The 21,512-nt window shown below is 39.1% G+C and overlaps 1 protein-coding gene across 6 annotated transcripts in view; it reads right to left on the reverse strand.

The window, feature by feature from the left end:
- Exoc6b (exocyst complex component 6B) overlaps positions 1-21,512 on the reverse strand; it is a 521,360-nt gene that overhangs the window by 85,172 nt on the left and 414,676 nt on the right. For 2 of the 6 annotated variants that reach the window (XM_052174155.1, XM_052174156.1), the window contains exon 21: positions 20,494-20,608. The exons of 3 other annotated variants lie outside the window; for them this stretch is intronic. In XM_052174155.1, coding sequence (XP_052030115.1) covers positions 20,494-20,608 — 115 coding nt within the window. Of the gene's footprint in view, positions 1-3,499; positions 3,564-5,802; positions 5,839-20,493; positions 20,609-21,512 lie in introns of those variants that run through there. One more of the 6 variants, XM_052174159.1, reaches the window with a different exon arrangement.

Here is a 21,512-nt window from a genome sequence, read left to right on the forward strand (position 1 = left end):
TTAATTCCCTACAACAGTTAGCCAAATATTTACTGCCATCATTTGGGATCCAAAGAAGTACAAAATGTCATGGCAGTAGTGGGAGATGAGCCTAAGTGATGAAGTAAGTCACCGGGTCTTTGTTTTCTAGTCTACTATGGCTTCCTGCCATCATGTTCTGCTTCATCACTGAGACACAGCTCTGGGATCAAATAATTATGGAATTAGACTTGTCAAAGAGTGAACCAAAATTAAACATTTCAAACTTTTATGTTATTTATAATAGGTGTTCTGTTATTATAATGATGAAGAAGAAACTAACTTAAGAGTTAGAACTAAGAATACAGCAGACAGATTTATGAGTAGAATTGATACAGCTGAAGAGAAGATTACTCAATTGGAAAACTCATGCATACAAAATATCTAGACTAGGGCAAATATCTAAAATGAAGCAAAAAGGCAGAATACATAGGATACAGTGATCAAAGCCAGAATAAGCATGCAAACTTTGAATGCCCAGGAGATTCCAAGAAAGTTTAAAATTCACTTGGAAAACAAACACACATAAACACACATATGTACACATGAACAGAGTTATGGGGGAGATTTATAATAGGGTACATTAGAATAAAATTACAAAAATATCAAAGACAGAAAATATTTAATAAAACACCTCAAAGAAGCAGCAGTAAAATTGACATTAGCAATGAAAATGATAAAATGATGATGGACATTAGAAGCTAATGGAGCTACCCCTTTGAAATGCTCAAGGAAAAAATTGGCAATTTAGAATTCAATACCTGTGATGATTAATATTGACTGTCAAATTGACAACCCTATAATCCCACTGGAGACAAGGCTCTAGTCACATCTATGAGGGAATTTCAAGATTTGACTAAATGAGGTGAGAAGACTCACATTAAATGTAAGTCACTAGGACCTGGGACTGAATGAAAAGGAAGCAAGCTCAGTACCAGATTTCATCTCTCTCTACTCCCTCAGTACAGGTGCAATGTAACCAGCTGCCGAAGACCCCGTTGCTGTGCCTTCTCAACTATAACAGACTGTAGCCCCAAACTGCAAGCCAAAAGAAACCCTTAGCAAGTTGTTGTCAAGGATTTGGTCACAGTATCAAGACAAGTAACTACTACAATAGTTAAAGAAAATGTCATTTCTTTCATCTTTTAGTTACAAGGAAAGCAAAAATTCAGATAATTTAAAAGCAGCAACAGCCTATATTAAGAGGAATGTTAAAAAGAATATTATTGGGGGTGGGAATGCAAAACAGTAATTGTTGCTTAGGGAAAAGATAGTTTCCTACATAAGTAAACTTCACCATATGATGTGGCAATTGTGCTTATTGGTGTTCACCCAGAAAAACTGAAATTTTAAGCTGGTGACAGTGGTACATGGCTAAAATAGCAACACTTGAAAGGCTGAGGCAAGAAGTGTTCCTTAAGTTCAAGACCAGTGTGCTCTACATAGAAGAGCCTATCTTAAAAATGAACAAACATGAAAGAAACAAAGCAAAACCCTTATAGCCACACAAAACCTGCATGGGGATGTCTGCAGCAGCTCTATTTATAACTGCTACAACTCTGAAGCAGCAAAGATGCTCTTCCACAGATGAATGAGCAAATGCGGGACATTCTGACAAAGAAACAGCATTTGGCTCATTAAAGAGAAATGAGCCATTAAGCCAAGAAAAGACATGAAAGAAATTAAAATGCATATTGCTAGATGAAAAAAAACAATCTAAAAAGACCACAAATTATATGACTGCATCTATAGGACATTAGGAAATACACAGACAAATCCACAGCTTCTATGGTGGGCAGTGATGGTGAACAGGTGCAGCCAGGACTTTGGGGCAACGCAAACAGCATGTATTATAGCGTAACGGGACTGACTGTATGCGCATCCCAACCATCAAAGTGCAGCTTCACAAGTGCTGCCAGTGCACTTCAGAGGTGAGAGTGTGGGCACAGCCTTGTCATTTTTAAGGAGAGCGCCATTCCTATGGGAATATGGATAGAAGGCAGGCAGACTTACACTTTTAGGAAACAGGAGATATATGGGGTATCTATTCACTTTTCAGTTTTCTGTGAATCTTAAACTATTCTAAGCAGATAATACATATTTCTAAAGATGAGTTTATAAAACCTACAAATGGAAAATAATCCCTAGTAAGTGCTTAAGAATGAAGACGAAATCAGAAAATACATTAAACTGAATGCTATGGAAAATATGACCTATGATAGTATGGCAGACCTCAAGAAACTCAAGGCCCCAAATGCAGTTGTAGAAAAGAAAGAATGAAGATGATGGAGCTAGGTCTCCTCCTCAAAGGGTTAAACACAAGATCCTGCTGCTGTTGTTAAAGCAACTACCAACAGCATATCGGAGGCGTCAATAGCCAAAAAAATGGGCCTCCAAAAAGACAAGTATCAGCAATGGGTTAAAAAGCAAAAATACCCAAGGACAGGATTGTAAAGAAAGTTTGTAAATTCAGATCCTAAAACTACTAAAAATATGCCAGGAAAAAATGAGTTTGTACCAAAGGATGAGCCAATCTAGGTAAAAGGAGCAAATTCTTAGAAAAACACCATTGACTAAAACAGAATAACAGAGTAAGCAGAAAGCCTGCCTAGTAAGGTATAGTGAGAAGCAACAAGCCTATAATATTTAGCGAGTTCATTACAAAGAAACTTCCTAGTCACAGAAATCTCATATAAACTCCTTCTTAGACACAAGATGAAATCCTTCCGGGTTGTCTGTGTTTGACCTGAAGAGTTAATTACACCTAGCCCCCAAAAGCCAATAACAGGAAAAGAAGCGAGCAGCAGCCAGTGGAAGCCACAGGACTGTGCTGGTGTCTAGGTTCATATTACCCTCTGCTCAGACAGCAGGTATGGTGTGTGTACATAACTGATACAGTCTGAAAGTGTTTTCATTCTACTCACTGTGGTAGTAAATTTCCCATAACTGAACTGGGCCACTGGTTGCCTTGACAACTGGTCTAACATGGTTCTGGGTGTGTCTGTGTGGATGTTTCTAGATGAGTTTTGACATTTTATTTGTAACTGCTGGAAAGTAGACTGTTCTCCCTAGTGTTGTGAGCCTCAAGCAAATACCTGAGGTCAGAACAGGTCAACTGTCAGTTCCTGTGAGACACTCCCACACCTGATGACTTTGGGCCCAGCTGTTATTTTCACCTGCCTTCAGGCCCAAGATGAAACATCACCTCTTCCTTGCAGCCAGAATCAAGAATGCAATTGCACACCTGTGCCCTTCCCACAAATGACTAGGTCTCCATAAGAGCCATGATTGCTGGACTCACATATTGCTGTTTTGTTTGCTATCGAGTATCCGTGACAAGCAGAATGTACAAAGAATAGAAAAATAAATGAAGATCACAAAATAATTTAAAAATTTAAGTTCCCAAGATAACCTTTAATACACTTATCATTATGGTTTGGGATTGCCAAGCAGATGTAGAAAGAAGAAAGGCTAAAGATGATGCTGGACTTAGGTCTTCTCCTCAAATGGTTAAAGGCAAGATCCTGCTTCTGCTAATGCAATTCCTGTGGGCAGATCAGAAGCATCAACAAAGCTACAAATTATCAGCAACAGGGAAAAAAGCACAAAATACCCAATGTTAGATTGGAGAAAAAAACAGATAATTAAAGATTCTCTAAACATTAAATACACAATAGGAAGAAATAAGCAAGCTTTCTGTATCTTCAGTTTTCTCAACACTGACAACTGAAAAGTATTTATATTCACCATGACTTTTATTTATTAGAATTAAAATTATTCATATTTATACTATAATTTTAGAGAAATACTTGCACAAATACCCTTTCTTCTTTTATTTAAGAAATTAAATTTGAAAGTTATAAAAATTAGTTTTTAATACTCATAAAAACTTCAAATAAGTGGATTTGATTCTGTTGCTTTAATTTTTGGTTATTATTATTAATATTATTGTTATCACCATCATAACTAGATAAGATGTCGCTACGTAGCCCAGCCTAGGTTGACCTGAGACTTGTGAACGTCCTACCAGGTCCTAACTTGACTCTTTGGATTAGTAATTTAACATATTATTGACCTGCAAACAATAATAAAATATTACAGGTAGATTAGTCAATAAATGATGTTTGCTCATAATCAGTTTAAAAAATTAAGTACTCTATAATGTTACATGAAAAAGTAAAATTTTAATTGATATATTGAAAAGTACATTAAAATTAAATTCATAATCTTTAAATCATGTAAATTTTGAGTTTTGTTATCTATATGACTTACACAATGAACTATTTTAAGCTTTGATGGCTGATCTGGAGTTACGTTCACTATAGTTTCAATTCTCAGGTGTTTGGAAGCAGCATTTAAAAAAAACCAAAACACAAAACCCACAGCTGCGTATACAGAAACTGAGGTTCGCAGCAGCTGGGCCATTGGACCAAGGACCCTTTTAGGATAGCCCTGGCATCGGAGTGAAAATAAGCTTCCTGATAATGGTTCGGACATTCTTAGCACTGTGATATTTTATCCTTCAGCATTATGGGTCATCTGAACTCCATGGCTGGTTTTCCAGACGTACAAAAAGAACTGCACTGTTAAAAAGATGCTACAGCTGACAGCAATTCACAGACATGAGGGCACTTTACTTTCTCCTCCACCCTCAATAGTCAGCTTTCACCAACTCATGTCTGAAAAACATCTTTGGATAATTTTCAGCAGAGAAACAATAAATCAGGGATGTCAGTGGCTGTGAGGGGAGAGCTTTCCCGATTTTCATAAACAAAATCTCCACTGCCAGCTCTTTCAGGTTTGGGTGTAATTTTCCTAACTGACATCTGTGCTGTGGTTGCCTTGGCCATCTTCCACTCACTAGCAAATATCGGCGGGAAATGTGATTTATGTCAACACCACACCAATGTGAAAACCCAGTGTAGTGAAGAACTCTGTAGTCCTGTTGGGAATGGGAATGGGGTGAAGGCAAGGTGCACCTAAAGAATATTACTGCTGTCCCTGCTTCTGGTTTAAGACAGCATGTGATGAGTGGTTCAAGAACCCTCCCACCAACACAGTTACGAATCCAGAAGAGCTGAGAAATAAAAAGGATGATTACTGATAAACTCAGAAGGACTGTCACCCTAACAAGACGGGAGCAGGGCTAAGAATAGCCAAGGGTTCCTGTAGACAGCCCCCACCATTCTCTCTGCTCTTACCCCTAGCTGAGAGAGAACCCAGGCTGTAACTGTTTCCAACTTTGGCCTCCTTGGTTCCACTTCTAAAAGACCCCAAGCCAAGAGGTCTGTGGTGGAACAGGAAGGCCCAGAATCATGCCTTATAATGCTCCTTAAGTACATTTCATTAAATCTGCAAATGTAGGTGGTAGACTCACAGGCTTTGGGTAAACTTAAGTTTCTTTATCACAGATGTCCAGGGTAACTCCAGGCTTGTGTGGCAAGTATACCCTTGATTTTATTAGAAACTTGTTTTTTTTTCTTTATCAGAAATGTCATTTGATGCCTACTAATACTTGTTCTGCATGCTCAAAGCAGTTGAAGGTTCACCAAGATGAATTTTTTTCTCTCTATCCTTATTTAGTACTTACAGAACCAAATACTTACTACCTAGTTCTCACGCTATCTAGTACTTATGTTCCCTAGTACTTATTTTGCCTGGTACTAGCCCTATCTAACAGTTACCCTACTCATGCACATTATATGACAGAGGACAAGAGAAGTGGAGGCAATGTGAAACTTTTGAGACACAATATGGGCACAGATGAGATCCAAGAATACCTACCAGGTGATAGGGCAGCAGCTTTTCTATCCATTTGGCCTATTAACATGAAAGAAAGGAATGATAGACGTCAGGGTGATACCCAGACAGGAACTGTAACTTCTCAAGAGGTGGGTCTTGGTTGGCCATGTGCACTCAGAAATATCTTTTGAAATGAAAATTCTAGCACCTAAGCTGTGGGCCTAGAAAATCACAACATGAGATGACTTGACAAATTTTCTTGCTCTCTCTTCTGGGCCTGAGAAGCACATTACAATGCTGACTCCTCACCTGGATACAAGAGTATCCTTTACTTTCCTTTTCTGGTGTTATAGGAATACAACATGGCAGGCAAACTCTACTAAGCATTATCTGTGGAGAGCCAAAGACAGTAGTATACCAGCATGCCCCTTCCAGAATGGAAGTCAAGGGTATTCAACTTAAGAAAACATTGTTATCCTTAAGCATTTTAAAGGATAAACATATTTTTTTGAAAAAGACAAGATAAAAGTCAGTAGAAAATTAAGAAATAAAGCTGTTTTGCATTCTTAGTAGAACGCAAGGATGCAAAGGTGAGCTATGACAGGGTGGGGTAGAAGGACAGAAAAGCAAGCAGGAGTGGGCTCTCCATCACACACAGGTGTGGGCAACGATCAAGGCTTAAGCATTTAGTGAGTTCAAAGTGAGGCCTTAACCTTTTAGAGCCTTCAGATAATAAAAACACACCTAGAAAGTAGCGATGATCTGTATAAGAAGACAAGACCTGACAATGGACCAATGCTTACTGTTCTCCCCTTCAAAATGAACGGTTACTGAAGCCCTCCTGTTCCTGTTCATTCTTCACAGCAGAAGCAGGCCATCAAGAGTTTGACTCAATTGCTCAGCTCTAAGCTTCTGACCAATGTGGCTCTAATTTGAAGGCATGTGGAATCAGGAAAGCACATATGGAGAATAGGCTACAATCACCAACATCTGTCTCTGCTCAGAAATGGTAACGCATCCTCCTGCTCCTCACCAGCCTGCCTTTTCCTTGAAGGCATACTGCAGAGCTGAATGGCTGAGATGAGAATCTTCAGGTAGTGTGTATGTGTTTCTACAATGATTGGCCAGGATGATCTTGCTTGATCAATCACTTGTTTAGTGAAGCTCACTGAAGTGGCAGTTCAGTCTGAACCACAAATGAGTGCTCTGGCTCCACTGGGGCTAGAAGCTACAAAGCTGCAGCCTCTTCTTCCTCTCAACAGTATCAGCTTCATGGTTTTATCTTTAGCCTTCTAACATTTCAAGTTGACTGTTCTTTTTAAATGCTTTGTTAAGGTATGTGGGGATTTGAGTTAGGGTCTTGTTATGCAGCGCAGGCTGGTTTTAGCCACACTCAACGTCAGATCGTATAGGCTCCTTTTGCCTCCTTTTTGTTAGGGGTACAGTCTCCTGATATATCCATAATGAGGACACCTGATCACTGATTTTGTGCTTTCTGCTTTGTGTTCTTCTCTGCTGTCTCCTTCACTTCTGCTTATTAGCTACAAAGACACTTTCCTTGACTTTTTGCTAAATACTAAGAATGCACATGAATAATCTCAACTCAGTTAAAAATATGAATTTACATAATTTATCAATTCAAGAATATAGAGGGTCTTCACTGCACAGTTTTTCATTAAAAGCATAAAACCAACACAAAATGAAAAATTATAGCATAGAAATCTATTTATTTTTTAATTGCTTGGATATTTTATATGCATATATGTCTATACACCATGTGCATACTGCATATTACTCACCCAATTTGATTGAGGAGAAAATAAGGTACTTCCAACTGAATTTCAAAATACTTATATATAAAGAATCTTAACATTTTAAAGATTAGAATGTCTCAAAAATTACACATTCAGCATGCTTTGAACATATTGACCTTTAATTTCAGAATTTGGGAAGCAGAAACATGAAGATCTTTGTGAGTTCAAGGGCAGCCTGGTTTATATACCAAGTTCCAGTACAGCCAGGTCTTGTCTTAAAAATCAAACAAGCAATATTAATACATTCTACTGCTCTATTTATACAACATTATTACCTAAAAACAATAACTTGATTTCAGATTTGTTTCATTTACAAGCTTATATGTGTTTCCATTTTCTTGCATTTAATGTCAGAGCAGAGGAGACTTTCATGTGTGAAAAGAGACAGTAAAAACTTTAGGCTGTGATTCATCTCTGCTGTAGATATCAAGTTCTCAATTGTAGTGTCAAGAAGCTGTTGATAACAATAAAACAGGAGTACAGTCTTCTAGATGACAAGACTAAGTTATAATATGAAGTAATTACTATGGGCTTTAAGAAAGTAATTTCAATGGAACCGTAGCACTTCAATAATTAATATTTAAATATCTTACAACAAACAAACCAGAACAGTAAAAACTGAACATGGTGATTACAGCAAGTGAGGTATACTTCCCAATTGTCTTAGTTAGCATTTCTATTGCTGTGCTAAAACATTATGACCAAAAGCATCTTGGGGAGGAAAACATTTGTTTCATGTTACAGGTTGTAGTCCATCATTTGGGGAAGGCAGGGTAGGAACTGATACAGAGACTATGGAGAAGTGCTTTCTAGCCTGCTCCTCCTGGCTTGCTAAGCTTGCTTTCTTAGCTCCCAGGACCACCAGCCCAGGGGTGGGACCATCCACAGTGAGCTGGGCTCTCTCACATCAATTATTAACCAAGAAAATGTACCATAGGCTTGCCCACAGACCACTCTGGTGGGGGTATTTTTTCAATTGATGCTTCCTCTTCCAGAATGATTCTAGTTCATGTCAAGATGACATAAAACTAGTCAGGACACCAAATGCCTCACAGATTCAACTTATTTACCATTCATGGAAGGTGAGAATTCCATAAAATAGTGATTCTGATTTTTCCTTTCAAGGCAATTTGCAATTTACCACTTATATCAAAACACTCTATTCAATGTAAACAAGCAAACTGCCATGTGCCCTGCAGTGGTTTTGAATGGTCCTCTAAGTGGTTTAGTGGTACCTCTAAGCTCATATATTTGAATAATTCAGTCCCCAGATGGCAGAGCTGTTTGGGGTATTGGGAGGTGTGTACTTGTTGAATTGATATAGGTGAGCTTTGAGGTTTCAAAAGGTTTGAGACATTCCTAATATGCCATACTCTGTGTCTCATGGATGTTGATCCAGTTGTAAGCTCTCAGCTGTTCATGCTACCACACCTTTCTTTCACCATCATGGACTCTAACACTAAAAATACATCCAAATCGAATATTTTCTTTCATAGTTAACTATGGTCTGATGGTGTTTTGTCACAGCAATAGAAAGATAACAAGACATGCTCTTTTACCACCAAAACTTTGTTAAAATATTACTTTTTAAAATTACCTTGCAGAGCAATACAATTTTTATGGCATTTTTCATACACATTTTATTTTTGCTGGTTGCCTCCCCCCATCTGTAGCTGTTCTTGACTATTTTGTAGGTTCTTCCATCCTTTTCTACCCTTTTAGTTCTCTAACACTAAATAACAAAGAAAAACCAAGATGAACAGGAAAAGATGCCTGAATAAAGTCAGGGGTCAAAAACAGGGCAATGTTATCTTTAGACTACTTCCTGCTGATTAGGAGTGTCAAGTTCCTTGTGTCAAGTTTGATCTTTGCCATTATGATATCTAATTTCTTCTTGTTGTTGTTTCCTTTTTGTGTATGACTACTTAACAAACAATGACCAACTATGACCAACAACACACTGGGGCTCTAGCATTTATATACCCCCTGAAAGTTCCCAGAATCTCAAATGTGACACAATCACAGGAAATAGGTGCAGCTGGCAAAAAATCACACCTCTGCTAGAGCATGAGGCTAATCATAGTTACATGATGTGGACGATCTGAAGCAGCTCCATCTCTCACTCCTGGGATTAAAATGAAAGCATATTCATATATTGTTGTGGTTTTAAAAGAAAAAAATTCCAGAATTCTCACTACATTTCCTTCTTTCTGTTTTTTTTATTCGATGTTTATTTACATTTCAAATGATTTCCCCTTTTCTAGCCCCCCACTCCCCGAAAGTCTCATAAGCCCCCTTCTCTCCCCCTGTCCTCCCACCCACTCCTTCCCACTTCCCCATTCTGGTTTTGCCCTATACTGCTTCACTGAGTCTTTCCAGAACAAAGGGCCACTCCTCTGTTCTTCTTGTACCTCATTTGATGTGTGGATTATGTTTTGGGTATTCCAGTTTTCTAGGTTAATATCCTTCTTTCTGTTTTAAGCCATAAATTGTGCTGTGTGTAGTGGGAAATAAATGGAGACATTTTCAATGAAGGCCATTTCACGATGGTAAGAATTTACCTTAAATATTTGTTTTGGACTTACACTCATTGGTCCAATGGCAACACTTGCCACATCACCTGCACCTCCCTGGAAGCCCAAACCTTTCTGGTTTATATTTAGAAAAAACATTAACTTTAGAAATGCCATGCTGACAAATTTTGTTGCAAATGACCATATTTTCCACAATTAAAGCAATAGGAGTTTTGAGATCTGAGACCTTTAGCAGCTTGGTCACAGTTTCTTTGCAAATGACCATATTTCCTACAATTGAAGCAGTGGGTATTTTAAAATCTGAGACCTCTAGCTATAGCTATTATATTATTACATATATAATATATAATATTATATTTGCATGGTACACATTAGAATCAATATTGGCCATATGTATCCCTTATCTACCTAACTACAGGCACTGCCCATGCCTTTAATGATCTATTAAATATTTTACATATGGTATTCACATTTTCAAATGCCAAGGTCTCTATCAACACCATTTTTTGTGTCAAAGTCTGAGACAGCCTTGTTCATAGCTGATAGTAATCTTTGTAAAAAAAAAAATCAATGCAGGCTTCTTCAAAGCCATGTATAATCTTTAGTATAGTATATACTATACTCATTCCCCTCAAACTTTTCCAATGTTAATATTCACAGCTTCTTCCTCCACCATTTTAACCACTGTAATAGCAAACTGAATTCTATTATAGCTGTCAGCAATCCCTTCCAGTCTTGGGAAAAATCCTATTTTGAGTAGCCCAGTCATTTTGAATTTGTTTCACATAAGGCGAGTGCATCTCATATGAAATCATGGCTTCTTTAAAATGCCTTATATCTATTATTTCTATTGGATGCAATCCAATCTTGTCATAACCTTGTTCCCCACTTTTAGCAGGCATATGCTGTAAGACTACTGGGCACTGTTGGTTTGAGATTAATTTTTTCTCTTAAAACATTTTCCTGCCTTTTCAGCTTTTCTCTGTCCTGACTTGCCCTCTGGCATGGCTTCTTTCTCCCTCCTTCCCTCCCTTCTTCCCTTTCCTTCTTTTCTTTTCTTTTCTTTTCTTTTCTTTTCTTTTCTTTTCTTTTCTTTTCTTTTCCTTCCTTCCTTCCTTCCTTCCTTCCTTCCTTCCTTCCTTCCTTCTACAAGAAACTCCTGCTCTCTTGCTCAGTAACTGGAATTGAGCCTTTTTGCTTTCTCTTTTTTAGGTGTTCCTCACATCCCCAGTGCTTCCACTTCCACATACAATTTTTCTCACTGCACAGCTAGTCTTCCAACCTTTTTTGAAACAAAATATAAGAAGAAGAAAAAGCAAAAAGAAAATCCCCTCTAGGAACAGAGTGGAGGTTATCCCAGCAGTGGAAGCCACTGTAAATTTTTTGCTGGTATCTTGAAAAGATATATCCATTCCTTTATCACCTGAAATTTCCTCTAAGACATTTGAAATCAAGTTTTACATTCTGACTAGTTCCATTCATGGACACTTCTTTTAGCCATTCTTGGCTACTTTGTAGGTTCATCTTTCTTCCACTATTTTCTACCCTATTTATCCCATTGTTTTAATTCCCTAACACTAGATAAGAAAAAAAGGACAGAAAACAAAGAGATGCTTGAATAAAGTCAGAGGTTAGAAAGGAAGTGAAGTTATCCTTAGACTACTTCCTGCTGATTGAGGGTGTCGAGTTCCTTGTGGCAAGTTTGGTCTTTGCCATTAAGATATCTATTTTCTTCTTGTGGTAGTTGTTTCCTCTTTGAGAAAAACTATTAACAAACTGTGACCAACAACAACCAAAACCAATCAACAAGCCACTACACTGCTTGAGACTTTAGCATTTATATACTCTTGGAAAAGTTCCCAGAATTCCAAACATCACAAAATCATAGGAACTATCTGCAGCTGGCAAAATCACACCCCTGCTAGAGCATGAGGCAAATCATAGTCAGGTGCTGTGGACAATCTGAAGAATCCCAATATCCCACACCTAGTATTAAAATGAAAGTATATTCTTACAATATTTCTGTGTTTTTTAAAAGAAACAGAAATTCCAGAATTATCACTACACCAATTCCCTGAACCCATCTCTGCTACAGCTTTTGTCCCAAATAATTTCCTTCCATGTTCATGTCTCACGTGTTCCGTTATACACTTGACATCCCTCCTTCAGTGCTCTTTTCCTGTCTTATGGGTTTTACTCACATTTATTCTCACCTACATATATGTACCTAATTAGGAGAAACTCAGACCTTCTTAAACTTCAGGTATGGCAGCCTATTTCAGCTTGACCTCTAGATTCTTTTCTTGCTCAGGATAAAACCAAGTACTGCAAAAAACCACTGTAACTTCAACAGTCATGTGGACAAGACAATATATTGTGAATTCTTTCTTTTTGTGAGATTATAATTACATTTCTCCTTTAAAATTTCCCCCTCCAATCCTTGTGTATAGTATTCTCTGCTATCCTTCCAAACTCACCGTCACTTACAAAAATTCATTATTGCATTTAATGTGTGTGTGTGTGTGTGTGTGTGTGTGTGTACCCTGAAACTAAAAGTGGCATCAACAACCAATTGGTGTGGTCTTCCCTGAGAAACTCCACTTTTCCTGTTCCCAGCTATTCTTAATTGCCTATGTTCTTTCTCTAGGGTTTAAGTCTCATGGATCCATGGTGAATTCTTAAAAACCTTCAACAGTAAACAAGTTTCTTGAGGTCATGTCACTGTCAATGTTAATTATTGCCAAGGTGTTAAAGTCAAGCCCCAGTTCTTCCTCCCAGCCCTGTACTCCCAAAAATACAACTCAGACTCAAAGTATATTTACAAAATATATATTACAAATTCCTTGGACATATAGGCAAGGCTCTACTCTGACTAGATATAACTTAAAATATCCCATTTATTCCCAGCCTACATTCTGACACATGGCTGCTCAGGCACCAAACATCTATCTCATCACATCATCACTTAATTCTCCTGCCTGGCTCCATCCCAGAATCTTTTCTGTCTCCCAGATATCCTACTTCTATATCCTGCCTAAGCCATAGGCCATAGGCTTATTAATCGACAGGTAATGTATCCATACAGTACACAAGATATTTTCTCTGCACCAAGGAAATAAGGTATTAGGATAATCAGACTGGGGACAGGAGAATTGGCTCAGCAGTTATGCTTGTTACTCTTGCAGAGAACCCTGGTTCCATTCCTGGCATCTACATAGCAGTTCCCAATTCCAGCTCCAGGAGTTTCAGTGGCTTCTTCTGACTCTCTATAGGTACTAGGTACCCATGTGGTACATAAAATATAAAATAATAAACAAATCTAGAAATTAGAATGCATGTAATTCATCTAATTTAAAAACACTTAATATTTCTTTGGATCTGTTTGATGACATCACTGGTAATATGTTGTAACCTTCTGTCATAAAGACACACTGTGACTAATTTGAACCTAAATTTGTATCTGTTTTTAATAAATAAACACAGCCTATGATAGGTTCATAATTCTTTTAGAAGCATAGTGATTGCCATGAATTAGATACTGTTCTCAGTACTTTATTAACATCAATCCAATACCTACTACACTTCTATGAAATATGTACCATGATTTAATCAGATTAAGACATCAAAATTGTGACTCGTCAAACTGAAAGTTTACCCTTGTCACTGAACAATTCTGTGACAATCTTCTTTGTGCATTTCCTTTTGAGCAACCACGTGATTACTCCCCTAGAATAAATTAAATGGGTAGGGACCAGAGGCAGAAAGCAAGAATGGCAGACACTATGCATGCCTGGGACAGAGGGAGGTGAGCACTGCATAGAATCTTTGCCATACACAGTCCCAGTCTGTCCTCAAAGAACTACTTCAGGTAGAAAGTACAAATGGGCTTTTCACAAATGTGAACAGTGCAGCACAAAAAGGGCCACCTGCTAGAGCATAACAGGCTCCACAATCAGCAGTTAAACAGTACTAAACAAGATGTTCAGTTTTGCTTGTCATATAGTTCACTTTGGACTATAGCACTGAAAGGAAATCCAAATAATAAGTATGAGCTATGTGTTAAATACCAAGATAGGCTTACCATTTTACATGATAAATCATAGGCCAAGACCCAGATGTCCCTCAATAGAGGAATGGATACAGAAACTATGGTATATTTACACAATGGAGTACTATTCAGCTATTAAAAACAATGAATTCATGAAATTCTTAGGCAAATGGATGGAACTAGAAAGTGTCATCCTGAGTGAGGCAACCCAATCACAAAAGAACACACATGGCATGCACTCACTAATAAGCGGATGTTAGCCCAAAAGCTCAAAATAAACAAGTTACAATTCACCAAGCTCAAGAAGAAAGAGGATTTAAGTGAGGGTGCTTTGGTTCCTCTAAGAAAGGGAACAAAATAGACACAGGAGCAATAAGGGAGACAATGTGTGGAACAGAGAGTGAAGTAAAGGCCACCCAGAGACTGCCCTACCTGGGGATTCATCCTATAAACAGTCAACAAATCCTGACACTACTATGGATGACAAGAAGTGTATACCAAAAGGAGCATGCCATGGTTGTCTCCGGAGGGATCCTGCTAGAGCCTTACAAATACAGAGACAGATGCTAACAACCAACTATTGGACTGAGCATGGGGTCCCCAATGGAGGAGCCACAGGATGGTCCAGAGGAGCTGAAGGGGTTTACAGCCCCATGGGAAGAACAATGATTTCAGCCACCCAGATGCCCCAAGACTCTCAGGGACTGAACCATCAACCAAGGGGCAGACATGGTTCTAGCCAAAATGTGGCAGAGGAAGGCCTTGTTGGGCATCAGTGGGAGGAATGGTCCTTGGTCAGGTAAAGGCTCAACAGAGGCCCAAACAAAGGGAAACTGAGGTGGGGAAAGGAGGGAGTGTGTTGGGTGGAGAGGCATATAGGTAGAGACAGGGGGAAGAAGGAAGGAGAGGGGTTGGGGGTCTTAGGGGAGGGGAGATATCAGGAAAGGTTTTACCATTGGCAATGTAAATGAAGACAATATTCAATAAAAAATAAAAGAAAGAATAAAATTTTAATTCTGTATAAAAATGTAAAGATTTTCATCAATATAAGATTATGGCTATAAAATGTTTTATTTAAGAATAAATTTAATGATTACAAAAAAGAAAGCCATCTTAGTCTAAAGTAGTGTTTTCTGCTAAACATTCTGCAAGACCTATACCATCATACATTTTCACACGAGTCTATGATAGGAAGAAGTACATAAGCAGAATTACACAGACCAGAGGTCCATGCATCACAGTATACTTAGAAGTAAGAGAAAACCCTAAGGGACAATCAGCATCCTCCATCCAGGGAGGATGTCTCCTCATCGTGTTCTTGGACTTGGCTGTTTAGCTTCTGCTCTGAAGATTTCTTAGGCAGTGCTGGAAACATTAACACTGTTTAATTTGTCTTCCTAATTGTTCCTTAAAATTCTCATGAAAATACAGTTGAAAGCTTACTAGAAACTAAGAAATATGAGAATTCATAAAGAATTTCTTGGACTTAAAGCATAGATGAAGACATTTTGGGACTATGATCCACAGTAAAAGCATTCAAGACACACTAATGTAATTTCATCTTAGAGTAGATTTTTCACTGGAAGGCAGTTGCAAAGAGCAGTATAGAATGAGCTCTCCGCTGTTCTCTCTGCCTAAAGGAGGGAACAGATGGACATTCTTCTCTTAAACCTCAAATGACCCCCTTCACAATAGCCACAAACAGTATAAAGTACCTTGGGGTGACTCTTACCAAACATGTGAAAGATCTGTATGAAAAGAACTTCAAGACTATAAAGAAGGAAATGGAAGAAGACCTCAAAAAATGGAAAAACCTCCCATGCTCATGGATCAGAAGGAGTAATATAGTTAAAATAGCCATTTTGCCAAAAGCAATATACAGATTCAACGCAATATCCATCAAAATCCCAACTCAATTCTTCACAGAGTTAGAAAGAGCAATCCTCAAATTCATCTGGAATAACAAAAAACCCAGGATAGCTAAAACTATTCTCAACAATAAAAGAAATTCTGGGGGTATCAGTATCCCTGACCTCAAGCAATACTACAGAACAATAGTGTTAAAAACTGCATGATATTGGTACAGTGACAGGCAGGCAGATCAATGGAACAGGATTGAAGATCCAGAAATGAACCCACACACCTATGGCTACTTGATCCTCAACAAAGGGGCTGAAAACATCCAATGGAAAAAAGCCTTTTCAACATATGGTCCTAGTTCAACTAGAGGTCAGCATGCAGAAGAATGGGAATTGATCCATCCTTGTCTCCTTGTACTAAGCTCAACTCCAAATGGATCAAGGACCTCCACATAAAGCCAGACACTCTGAAGCTAATAGAAAAGAAACTGGGGAAGACCCTTGAGGACATCCATACAGGGGGAAAGTTCCTGAACAGAACACCAATAGCTTATGCTCTAAGATCAAGAATTGACAAATGGGACCTCATAAAATTACAAAGTTTCTGTAAGGCAAAGGACACCATCAAAAGGGGCAAATCAGCAACCAACAAATTGGGAAAAGATCTTCACCAACCCTACATCAGATAGAGGGCTAATATCCAATATATATAAAGAACTCAAGAAGTTAGACTCCAGAAAACCAAATAACCCTATTAAAAAATGGAGTACAGAGTTAAACAAAGAATTTTCACCTGAAGAACTTCAAATGGAGGAGAAGCATCTTAAAAAATGCTCAACTTCATTAGCCATTAGGGAAATGCAAATCAAAACAACCCTGAGATTTCACCTTACACTAGTCAGAATGGCTAAGATTAAAAATTCAGGAGACAGCAGATGTTGGAGAGGATGTGGAGAAAGAGGAACACTCCTCCACTGCTGGTGGGGTTGCAAATTGGTACAACCACTCTGGAAAGCAGTCTGGCGGTTCCTCAGAAAACTGGGCACCTCACTTCCAGAAGATCCTGCTATACCACTCCTGGGCATATACCCAGAGGATTCCCTACCATGTAATAAGGATACATGTTCCACTATGTTCATAGCAGCCCTGTTTATAATTGCCAGAAGTTGGAAAGAACCCAGGTATCCCTCAACAGAAGAGTGGATGCAAAAAAATGTGGTATATCTACACAATGGAGTACTATTCGGCCATTAGAAACAATGAATTCATGAAATTCTTAGGCAAATGGATGGAGCTAGAGAACATCATACTAAGTGAGGTAACCCAGACTCAAAAGATGAATCATGGTATGCACTCACTAATAAGTGGATATTAACCTAGAAAACTGGAATACCAAAAACATAATCCACATATCAAATGAGGTACAAGAAGAATGGAGGAGAGGCCCCTTGTTCTGGAAAGACTCAGTGAAGCAGTATAGGGCAAAACCAGAACAGGGAAGTGGGAAGGGTTGGGTGGGAAAACAGGGGGAGAGAAGGGGGCTGATGGGACTTTCGGGGAGTGGGGGTCTAGAAAAGGGGAAATCATTTGAAATGTAAATAAAAAATATATCGAATAAAAAAAAAAAAACTTCGATTGCAGTTTTAGGGCAAAACCCCAGACTTTAATTGCCAAGTCTGTAAAAGGCTGGGGTTGGCTACTTGTTCTGATATCCCAATTAAAAAGATGAATATTGTGAAGAGCAGAGAAATACAACTTAATCACTCACAGAAAGACAAACAGAACAAATGAAGAGGTCCAGTTCATCTTGAGTGTACTGGCACAAGATTAGGATTAAATAAAGAACTGGGATGTAATAAAGCAGTCCTGGGGAAGGTGTGGTCTCCTTGACCACTGTTTCAGTTCAGCAGTGCAAAGTGACCTGGAGATGCTTTCTCTGACATCCCTTGATAGTTATCAATTTGGTTCCTAAAATACGATTAACTCTTCTCTAGCGTATAGCCTTGCCTCATGGGCTAATGCCTTGCCCAGGTTTGATCTGACTTCTCTCTATGCCACTGGGCCCAAGGGCATGGGGCTGGTCTTGAGTGATTCACATGCCTATATGGGCCCAAGAAGAGCAGACAGGCTGAGAATGCTCACCCATGCCTATAGCCTGGGCACTCAGGAGGCAGAGGCAGGAGGACCGGAAGTTCAAGTACATCCCTGGCTATCTAGTGAGTAGAGACCAGCCTGGCCTATGTGTACACACTTGATCTAAGCTTTTCTGTTTTCTATGTTACTTTAGTAATCGAGCCTAAGCAGTCACCTACTAATTTCTAAAGGACAGAAAGCTGACAGAAGCAGTATCGAGGTAGTGGTGAATGTTTCAAACTTCTTAGAGCTCTGACCTTCAAGTGACTCTTTAGTCATATAAACTTCACTAAATTGTGGAACTACTAATAATTAGGCTGAATACACAATCTTAAATTGTTTTATTATTGAGTATATTATTATTATTATTATGTGCGCATATGTGTGTCTGACCATCTGTATATGCGCCACATGCATGTGTATGCATACAGAAACCAGAACAAAGCATCAGAATTCCTGGAGTTGGAGTTATAGTTTTGTCTTGAATATTTTTTTTAAATATTTCAGTATATAATAGAACTCTTGGATCATAAGAAAAGTCTGTTTGACTTCCTGAGGAACTGCCAAACTGTTTTCTACAGGGACAACATCATTTAACCTCCTACTAGCACTACACAAGGACTCTAACTTCCCTACAAACTTTCCTACAAACTTCCCGACACTTGTTATTTCTAATTTATTGATTATAGGTATTGTGGTGGTATGACATTGCAGCTCACTGCTGTTCTGATTTGTGCTTCTCTAATGACTACTAGTGCTGAGCAGCTCACCATGTGGGCATTGCCCATCTGAATAGATCTGAAGGAATGACAGGCTACAAGGCATGGGAGGTGGACTCCGTTGGACAACATGAGGAACTGTTAGTTCCTTAAATGAGTGAAGTGACAAATGTTCTTAAGAGTCTCCAGAAGGGAGTGCAGCCTTGCCAAGACCTTTATGCTAGGTACCTGGGCATTCACATTGAACTTATAGAACTGCAAGAGCATAAACTTGCGTTGCTTGACCATAATTTGTGGAAATACACAACAGAAGCAATAAAAATCGAATACAATACAGTCTGATTTCTTGCTCCTGGCATTAACTCTACTGTCTGGTCAATATTATATAGAGCACTAGTAGAGAGAAGTGTGTGGAAGTGAAGTTAGAGCTGGGTGTGAATCTTCCCTATGTCACATCCTAGTTAATGAGTGAACACTCTTTTAGATCCCTCTCCTTAGGTAATGGCTATAATGGAAAAGAATGGAGAAGAAAAAAGACCCCAACAATGCCTGGCATGGATTGGCATTTCAGTAAGTGCTTTTGTTAACATAATATAAAGTTAACATTGATGTATTTTAGGTATGAAAAGAAGCAGAGTAGTCAAATGCAACATCACAGAAGCAACAACAAAACACCACAGATAAATTAGGTTGCATAAAAATTAAAAACATGTTTACAAAGATATTATCAAAGTAAAAGATGATTTATGTGATAGATAATAATATTTGCATATCATATAATTTATAAAAGTACTGCCCGGAATATGTAAAGAGCCCTTAGAGCCAAAACCCACACCATAACATAGCTGTGTCTCAGGATAGAAGCTTCCAGCTTCTATCTAGGGCCATACCTACCTGCCTGTCGCCATGTTTCCCATCATGATGGTCATGGACTCACCCTCTAAAACTGTAAACTCCAATAAATTCTTTCTCCTATAAGCTGCCTTAGTCATGGTGTCTCTTCATAGCAATAGAAAAGTGACTATGACAGCTTCCCAGTCTGGTTACCACGAAATAAGCCTCAGTTAAACACTTCTGCTGCTTCAGATGTAGCTGCTCCAGCCACCATGATAGAAAGTATCCTCTGAACTAACACAAACCTTTCCCGCCTTGCCTTGATTCTGACATACATGCCTGTTACAATAAGAAAAGCAACCACTGGAATCATCCCTACAAACACACATTGGGGGGGCGGCAGGGGAAGCACAGCAGGCAAAGAAAGGGACTGAAGACAGAACTCAGAAATACAGTAGGAAGGGTGGACAGGAGAAAGAAGACCCCCATTCCCAAGCCTAAAATGGAACAGCAGACATGGGTACACTTAACTTCTAGACTCTTGTCCCGTCTGCATTTTCATAGCTTGCTGATTTCCTCTTTTAACTGTGGAATAATTTTCTCAAAGCTGTTTTACCAAGTCACCCCTCTTCCTTTCTGGCTATCTTTAATGAACACTCAGCTAGTCAATCAGTGACACAGATGAACATCCATAGAGCCCTCTTCCTGCAACATCTTACTTAGATAAATGGAATAAGAAGAGGTTATGGCTAAATCTCCTCAGAGCAAGGCAGCTGGGGAGAGCCTTCCTACCCAGAGGCAGATTCCATTGCCCACATGCAGCAGTTTCCATCCAGTTCTCAAGGGAAGACACTGAAGGGCATGTCCTGCTGTCAGCACGGTCTTCTCGAGCCTTGCCTAGGAAGATCTAGGAGGTACAGATATGTAGATTTAACTAGAATTGCTGAATGAGTCTTGTGCTATTAACCAAGGATCATTAAAAAGCCTCCTGGTAAATAAAAAGAAAAAAGCCTCCTGTCATGGTCCACAACACATAAAAGGTAAGAAGTCGTTCCTGTGGCACAGAGCTTAGGCTTCAGTCCTGAGACCTCTGGCGGTAGCTCTCAGACCTCTCCACTTCCAGATCCAGATCAGCCTGGGTGGCAACACCACATCTCCAGGTCCTGAAAGAGGCAAGAGGGGCTTCCGGGCCGCCAGCGGGGAGAAGTCGGTGTGCTCCTGTGAATCCAGCGGGCCTCAGCAGGAGCCTTCAGGTGTCTCCTTGGGGTCTGAACAGCCTGGGCAACATCACCCTGTCTCCAGGCAGTGCAGGAGGTAAGCTGTGCACCAGAGGCCACCTGGGAAGGGGCAGCTTGCACTGGTGAGTTCAGCATTGACAAGACCAACTAACGCCAGTGAGAACTAGATGGCAAAAGGCAAACGCATGAACGTCACTAACAGAAATCAAGGCAATATGGCAACATCTGAACCCAATTCTCCTTTACCAGCATGTCCTGGATACCCCATCACACCAGTAAAACAAGATTTGGATTTAAAATCACTGGTCATGATGCTGGTACAGGAACACATGAAGGACATACTTAAAGAAATTCAGGAGAAAATGGATCAAAAGTTAGAAGCCCTTGCAAGGGAAACACAAAAATCATTGAAAGAAATCCAGGAGAATACAAAAGCCAATAATGAGGAAACACAAAAAACACTTAAAGAAATACAGGAGAACTTTGGTCAACAGGCTGAGGTCATGAAAGAGGAAACACAAAAATCTCTTAAAGAATTACAGGAAAGCACAAACAAGCAAGTGAAGGAGCTAA

This window comes from Apodemus sylvaticus, chromosome 2 (assembly GCF_947179515.1).
Source record: "Apodemus sylvaticus chromosome 2, mApoSyl1.1, whole genome shotgun sequence".
Lineage (NCBI taxonomy): Eukaryota > Metazoa > Chordata > Mammalia > Rodentia > Muridae > Apodemus > Apodemus sylvaticus.